Raw genomic sequence first — 8462 nt, 5'->3', positions numbered from 1 at the left:
ACTTAAATAGTCCTATGTCCATAAACGTAACAAAAATGTGCAAGGGGCTAGTTCATCACAGGACGCAAGGGAAGCATTGTTTACGAAACTAAAGATATGAAAAAAATGTCATTTTCAGTGATACTGATGACTTTGGCGAAGTCAGTCCTATGAAAGAAGAACAGAAAAACCTACCCAGAAAATATAATGTTTGTTTAAAAATGGCATGATTTGCTTCCTCAAATAAGTTTCCACATCGTTCAACTACTAATAGAAAGAGAGGAAGTAAATAAACTAAGTCTCAAACTCTCAGAAGCTACACTGTAGTGAACATGAGGGTCTTACGACTAAGACATTAAAGTCCCACTGTGAAGATAAAGTCAAGTTTGTAATGCTGTTCATATAGATAGACTCTGGTGTTTTTAACATGCTTTAAAGAGTTTGTTCACCCAAAAATGAAAATTCTGTCATTTATTACTCACCCTCATGTCATTCCACACCTGTAAGACCTTCGTTCATCTTCAGAACACAAATTAAAATATTTTTGATAAAATCCGGAGCACCAAAATCACATGATTTCAGTAAACGAGGCTTCGTTATGTCATAAGTGTTTCGAAATTTCAATGGTTCATGTGACTTTGGCACTTTGATACACACTCCAAACCAGTGATTCGAAACAAATGATTTGTTAAGCTTCGAAGCGTCATGAAGCAGTGTTTTGAAATCACCCATCACTTGATATTGTTCAATAAAGTTGCTATTTTTTTTTTTTTTTGGAGCACAAAAAGTATTCTCATCACTTTAAAATATTAACGGTGCCATAGAACGTCTTTTCGAAAGATGTAATATAATGCTGCGTTCACACCGAACTAGAACACCGAATTTGACGCGCCAGACGCGTCTAGTTGGACGCTTGAACATTTTGAAGTCAGACGCTTCAGACGCGCGTAAAATTCGCTCAATTCGCGCGTCTAAACAAAGTGTGTTCAGACGCGAATTCGCGTCATGGGAGGGGCTTTCATCTCTTTCTGCACAGATCCTCTGAATAAACACATAGTCTCATCAGTTGGAAACCTGTAGCGCCAATTTAACTCGGTTATGCCGGCCGACTTTTGCTAGCTAGAAGGTGGGCTAGTATCAACGACTAAAATCATGCAAAAAGTTTTACAACTAACCAGATTGTCCGATTTCTTCGCTTATTCTCTTCCAGGCAAGGTCCTTTTTATTCCTGTCTCGACAAAAATATAATGACACATCATAGAGCTCAGGGTGGCCACACACACAGTGACATCTTTGTTCTGGTCTCCACCACTGATCACATAAACACGTTACTACTAAAGCAGAGTCCCTGATTGATAAACGCGTCGCAAATTTACGTCAAAGTTCAGATTTTTCAACTCGGGCGTTTGAGCGTCAGGCGCTCAATCCGTGCGTCAGCCATGTGAACGCTCAATTCGCGCGTCAATGGCCGATTCGCGCCGCAGGACACCTAGACGCACGTTTACATTGACTTAACATGTAAATCAGACGCCTCAGACACATTCGGTGTGAACGCAGCATAAGTCTAAGGTGTCCCCTGAATGTGTCTGTGAAGTTTCAGCTCAAAATACCCCATAGATTTTTTTTTTATAAATTTTTTTAACTGCCTATTTTGGGGTATCATTAACTATGCACTGATTCAGGCTGCGCAGCCCCTTTAAATCTCTTGCTCCCTGCCCCCCGAGCTCTCGACTATAAAACAGTGCATAAACAAAGTTCACACAGCTAATATAACCCTCAAATGGATCTTTACAAGATGTTCGTCACGCATACTGCGTGCATGGATCGGATCATGTGAGTATAGTATTTATTTGGATGTTTACATTTGATTCTGAATGAGTCCATGGCTAACGGGCTAATGCTACACTGTTAGAAAGATTTATAAAGAATGAAGTTGTGTTTATGAATTATACAGACTGCACGTGTTTAAAAATTAAAATAGCAATGGCTCTTGTCTCCGTGAATACAGTAAGAAACGATGGTAACTTTAACCACATTTAACAGTACATTAGTTTCAAATCGCTGGTGTTTCTGATGTTACGTCCCAGGCAACACAAATTACCTTGTAAACAATCACGTCAACGTGCTGGCAGGATTCAGCATATCATTAACTGACAGTGCAAGGGAGTCTCAAAAGAAGGTTATCCCGGTATATTTTTCTGCTGATATGAAAAATTGGGTAGATTTAGCAATATAGCGGGTGTATGAGTATATTACGATGTTATGATGAACTACATGCCTTTCTTCACTGACGTAGAGTTGTTCAAAGTGTTTCTTTTTTGTGAACAACTGTTTTATTGAATAATCATTTAAATAAAAATTATACAACGTATCAGAATGCAGTCCCCGTTTCTTAGCAGCAGTGAAAGCAGCTAAAAGTACGTTTCTTTGTTGTGAAGACGATGGCAATTCCGAGAAGTTACTTAGGAAGAAAAGTTCTGGAGTCAAAACCATATCTTTATGTAACAGGAATGATAAGTCATGAGACCAGAAAGAAACAAGTGCAGAACATTCTCAGAAAATATGTACCTAGAACTCTCTGCGGACACAAATTACAGTTCGGAGAAGGTGACAGATGCATATGGAAATGGTTTAATGGAGACAGTTAAGAGTCTATGCAGTAGTTTCCAATGGATCATCTGATGATTTGGGGTTTTTTTTAGGATAATGTGATTGATTCTCAAATTTGATCAGTAAATAAAGTTTACATGTCACCACTGATGTCCTTAGACCAGACAGTTGTTATGGAAAGTTGCTTGTATGAATTTTTGAGAAGAAAAGAGTAAATAACTGAGGCAGAAATAACAGAATTATCAGTTGGAAGAATCACCTTTCGCAAGGAATGTTCAGGCAATGTACAAAGTGTTTCTAAGGATACTGACTGTTGAAGGCAGCTCTCTGACATTAGCAATACATTATTAGCTGTTTGATAACATAGCAAAACGCTAATCGTATTAATTACTGTTATGTGTCCGATGTTGTAAAAAGCGGTACCATTGTGTGCAGCGTTTACCTCAGTAAGTTGACAGAGTGGATCTCGTCTGAGCTCGTGCGAGCGAGTGGAGGCGGGGCTAATTATCATATTCATAGATCCGTGTATATTAAATGAGGCAAGGGTGTAGCATTACATTTAAGCTATTTTAAGGCATTAAGAATTTTTTTCACAGGAAATAAACGTTTAAATATGTAATTTTGGTGATCAAAGATGAGTTTTAAGGGATACAATTATTGATTACAGGAGGACAAAATCTTTCTGAAATAAAAATAAATAAAAACTGTGAATTCATGCATTAATTCATTTTTCCCTTAATAATAAGTGAAGCACCACATGCTGTTGTCACATGCTCTTTATACATTTTGCAACACAAAGGTGAGATGACTTTTCAGTGTGGGCCGAGGAATAAACTAAAGAAGAGGATTTATAGATACGGGGAATTCAGAATTGTGACTCACAGCACATGAAATTAGCTGTCAGTGTCTTTTGCGGTTACAGTTTGTCAGCGAGGGTAGACTTTTGGAAATATCTTCGACTTCGTACAGTAGCTGTACTCCATCAAGATTAGATACTTAAAATGTCAACATTGTTTCAGGAGACTATAACCGAAAAACCAAAACTAGACTTTGTGCTAAATATTGACCTTGACATACACCGTTCTCCCTGACCTTAGGTAGTTCTGCAAAGCGGGGAAGCTTCCTCATATCTCTGGCCTTCTAGATATGATGCATGCGTACGCAATCGAAACACAATGTTTGGATCTGCGGCGAAAGTGGGTTTAAGTTTCGGTGGTTTGCTTTCAGAAGTGACCAAGGCCACTGTTCCTGTGATGCATGACTCCCTCGTGTGGCTGTTTGTAGTAAATGGGAAGCTGTTCATGCTAAATGAGTAAGAGCTTGTACTAAAACTGTTGTGCTGTTGCTCAGAGTAGGGTTTGAGTTCAATTCAAGCAGGGATACAGATGTATGTTGCAGTGAAAAGACTTTTATTTTGACATAGCTTACAGGTAGAACAACATTAGTTCACAAATAAATTATTTTTAAAAAAAAGTTCATTTCAAAGGATGACTTCAGTTCATCATGATTTATGTATTAAATTAACAAATTACTGGACATTTTGAAGACTATTTACAGCACTTTACTTTATAAAAGAAATTAAATAAAATTAAAATAAAATACACAACCTGAGAAACCATTTGCAATTCAGCAATAAATCTCTAAATATTTAAACCATTACTCTAAAATATGTCATATAATATAAAAATACTTTATGTTTGAACACATATAAAGAAGAAAATATTCCCTTTGAAACCCATAAACGGCTTGAGAACTAACCATACAAACATCTTTTATTATTTACTTTTGTAAATATAAATACAGATGGATTTAATTCTTTAGGCGAAACACCTAACAAACACTTAGAAACTGAATTGTGGGTCGTGTAATTCTTTAAGGAATACTGAACTGTTCCTTTAAACCCTAAATCCCTTTAAAAGAATCTGAAAGATTTACACTTATTCTTTGTTATAAAGCAAGATTTCCCAGTAAGTATGGTAGTCATTACTTGATAGGACGAGGGATCCAGGTTCTATATTCAGGCTGATGCTCTCTCCCTCTGTCAGCCTGACCATCCTGATCATTGTCAATGATCCTGGTTCATAGCCTATGACCTCACTCAGTTTTCTGGCTTGTGTCCCAGGACCACTGTTTTTGAGCAAATAAAAATTTGCTTCATTCTTCGTCTTTGGTGTTGATTGATGACTGGGTTTTTGGAAGGTTACCTGAGCATGGATATAGTAAAGACCGCTGGTTGTAATATTGACTGTGCCGTTATTTAAGGAGAGGAAGCTTCTCTGGCGTGAATCACTACATATCCAGTTTTTTTTCAGGTCTGAGGAAGAGAATGGAAATATTAGGGTGCAGTCTGAAAACCTTTCCCAGTTATTAACACTTTATTGTGTGCTTTCAGGAGGAACACAACGCTTATATTAAAAGTGCCCTAGAATTAAAAATTGAATTTATCTTGACATAGTTAAATAACAAGAGTTCAGTACATGGAAATGACATACAGTGAGTCTCAAACACCGTTGTTTCCTCCTTATATAAATCTCACTGTTACGTAATAGTCGGGATCATTAATATGTACGCCCCCAATATTTGCATATGCCAGCTCATGTTCAAGGCATTACACAAGGGCAGAATGTCTGTGCACAGCTTAATCAACAGACTAGGTAAGCAAGCAAGAACAACAGCGAAAAATGGCAGATGGAGCAATAATAACTGACATGATTCATGATATCATGATATTTTTAGGGATATTTGTAAATTGTCTTTCTAAATGTTTTGTTAGCATGTTGCTAATGTACTGTTAAATGTGGTTAAAGTTACAATCGTTTCTTACTGTATTCACAGAGACAAGAGCAGTCACTATTTTCATTATTAAACACTTGCAGTCTGTTTAATGCATAAACACAACTTCATTCTTTATAAATCTCTCCAACAGTGTAGCATTAGCCGTTAGCCACGGAGCACAGCCTCAAACTCATTCAGAATCAAATGTAAACATCCAAATAAACACTGTACTTACATAATCTGATATGCTGCATGACGAACACTTTGTAAAGATCAATTTTGAGGGTTATATTAGCTGTGTGAACTTTGTTTATGCTGTTAAAGGCAAGCGCGAGCTCCGTGGGTGGGGAGCGTCAGCATTTAAAGGGGCCGCAGCCTAAATCGGCTCATATTTAATGATGCCCCAAAATAGGCAGTTAAAAAAAATTAATAAAAAAAAAAATCTATGGGGTATTTTGAGCTGAAACTTCACAGACACATTCAGGGGACACATCTATCTATCATCTGTGTCTGTCTATCTTATTTTTTATTAGTAAGGTCAATTTAAATTAAATTGATCAAAAGTGAGTAAAACATTTATAGTGTCATAAAAGATTTTTTATTTCAAATAAATGCTGTTCTTTTGAACTTTCTATTTATCAAAGAATCCTGCTTTACTCACTTTTGATCTATTTAACATTAACATTAAACATGTAAACCTGCTATTCAAATAAAAATAAAATAAAATAAGAGTTGCTATGGGGCTCATTCATTTTTTAATTCTAACACGAATACATTAAAGACTCTTATTTTTTATTGTATTGCCCTTTTCATTTTCTTGTGTAAATGTTCCATTTGTGGGGGTCGGAGCTGCCATTCATCCCACATATATATGAAAACACACTTCACACAGGACGTGAAGTGAGGTCAGGGAAGGAGAGACTTTTAAAGGAACGTTTCCACCTCCTTCCTCATACATAGAGCCGTGCACATTTAGCCTAGACTAGTTAAATTTCCACTGATTCACAACGCCTCTGCAATAAACATTCAGCACCACCTCAGAAGTGTCACTGTGGTCACTGAATCTGGTTCATCTTATAAGCATGTGCAGGCGACAGTCACACGAATGAGATGTGAGTGCTTTTTTTTTTTTTTTAAAAAAAAGGTACATCCTCCTACTTGAATGGAGTGAAGGTGAACCAGGTGACCTCAAGTTACCTCGCAGAAAACGACTAGGCCGAGCTTTATTTACAGATGTGATGTGGATATTTGAAAGTGGTAACTTGACTTTAATCACTTTTATACCACAAAAGATTCTTTAAAAGCAGTGAACCACATGTCCAACTTCCTCAGTGCAGCAGAGACACCAAGAGACATAATGACACAACCAAAAGTCCCAATGTCTCTTGTTTTTATGATATAGAAAGAAGCAAGAAATGAAGAAAAGGGAAAGTGCAAAATGGGGAAATGAGAAAGAGAAAAAGTGTTTGAGCTCCACAGAAGAAAGATGTTACCTCACCTCTGATAAGATGGATATAGTCGTTAAAAGATGGATCGTATGGGGATCCTGAAAGTGCAACATAAATATTTTTACTTTACAAATTAAAAAAAAAAATTGTTTAAAGAGATAAAAACTGTCCCTAAATAGGAATATTTCCCAGAATGACAGATGATAGCTTTGGAAACAATTAATTAACTAATAGACTATGGACAGATCTGATACTTTTCATCTATTGTTTACATTTCTTTTCACATTGGATATAAATGTTCACAATAAAAAGTTCAACATTTCTCACCTATCTGTTGGTCAGTTTTGCTGTTTTCTGTAAAAGAAAATTAGATTGTTACTTTCATGATGAAGTTATGCAATTTTTCATTAAATTGTACTTTTTAAAAGTGGAGGAAAACAGATTAATAAGCAAACCTGTTGAATTGGACTTATTTCCTGTCGTATCATGCTGAAAAAAATAAAAATAAAATCATGTTTATTTCAAAATGATCCAATCTCACAGGAAAACATAACTATTTTACGTGCTGGCGATTAAGTATTAATCCGTACAATATGAATTGTACAAAAATGTAAAAAGTGAGCATAAAGGTCCACCCCAAACCACCTCTGGAACATAAGCAGGTATTACCAAAAAAAAAAAAAAAAAGGGCAGGAATTAGATTGTACGAATGTAAAATGTAAAATTGTTACAAATTGCCATGAGACTGTGTTGGAAAATGAACAAACAACTTAGAAATATCAAGTAATATTGCAGTAAAACTGAAGTGAGCCATTACAATACTGTCCTGACTTTCAAAACATTGTTCTGTTTATCCCAACCACTTACATTTGCTCAACCTATAGCATAAGGTGGGACCATTGGGTATACCAATGCCAGATGGGAGAATATGCTTGAAAACAGGCTACACTAAAGTTTTTCTACATGATAAGAGGCAGTGAGGTTGGATGGAATCTCAGGTTTCCTACCGTTTTTTGCAAATGTTCAATTGCAAGATATACAGTCACTATCAAAAGAGCTGAAGTCATCAGGCAGCACCAGCCAACCAAGAGGCGGAACCTGGGGTTATTCGAGCTGGTCATCTCCGTGACTATAGTAGAGACAGAGAAAAAGCAATCAAATGCATTAGTGAAACCAATGATACATTCACAGTGAATGATGTGGCAGAAACCACCATACAGCCTGCTGATCTAAATGCTTAGTATCATGTGGTGAGTAAATATATTTAAACCCATAGACCATCTACTCTCTCTCTCCACGCTGGTTTCTAGTTTTGAATGTATGTATGGCTAAAAGAGCAGTGGCATGTTTGTCTCAAAGGTGAATTCCCATGTTGCCCACAAAGATACCCAGTCTTAACACCCAGGTGGGTAGAAAGTAACCTACCCAGTGTTCTTTGAAGTTGGAAATTTTTCTGTAAAGTCAGTTATCTTCCAAAATAAATGTTTTAGTACTGATGTGAAATATTTGATTTGATGACAGAATTGATTAGTCTTGTCAATATCTATGCTGAGTTTTCCAAAGAGTTTCCCATTACTGTTCCCCTCAGCTCTCTGAGAACCAATCAGCAATTCAAAATGAACCTTCATTTACTAAAATGACCAATTAACT

The 8462-nt window shown here is 36.5% G+C and overlaps 1 protein-coding gene across 1 annotated transcript; it reads right to left on the bottom strand.

Moving 5' to 3' along the window:
- Positions 1-4526: 4526 nt before the first annotated feature.
- On the bottom strand, positions 4527-7937 carry lta (lymphotoxin alpha (TNF superfamily, member 1)). The gene is made up of 5 exons (XM_067364394.1): positions 7820-7937; positions 7268-7301; positions 7140-7166; positions 6863-6910; positions 4527-4903 (listed from the first exon to the last, which is right to left on the bottom strand). The coding sequence occupies exons 1-5, from the start codon at positions 7931-7933 to the stop codon at positions 4527-4529; spliced, it is 600 nt and encodes a 199-aa protein (XP_067220495.1). The 5' UTR covers positions 7934-7937.
- Between the last annotated feature and the right edge of the window lie 525 nt (positions 7938-8462).

This window comes from Chanodichthys erythropterus, chromosome 17, assembly GCF_024489055.1.
Source record: "Chanodichthys erythropterus isolate Z2021 chromosome 17, ASM2448905v1, whole genome shotgun sequence".
Lineage (NCBI taxonomy): Eukaryota > Metazoa > Chordata > Actinopteri > Cypriniformes > Xenocyprididae > Chanodichthys > Chanodichthys erythropterus.
The sequence above is the reverse complement of the archived record's forward strand: the minus strand, read 5'-3'. Positions and strand labels throughout refer to the sequence as shown.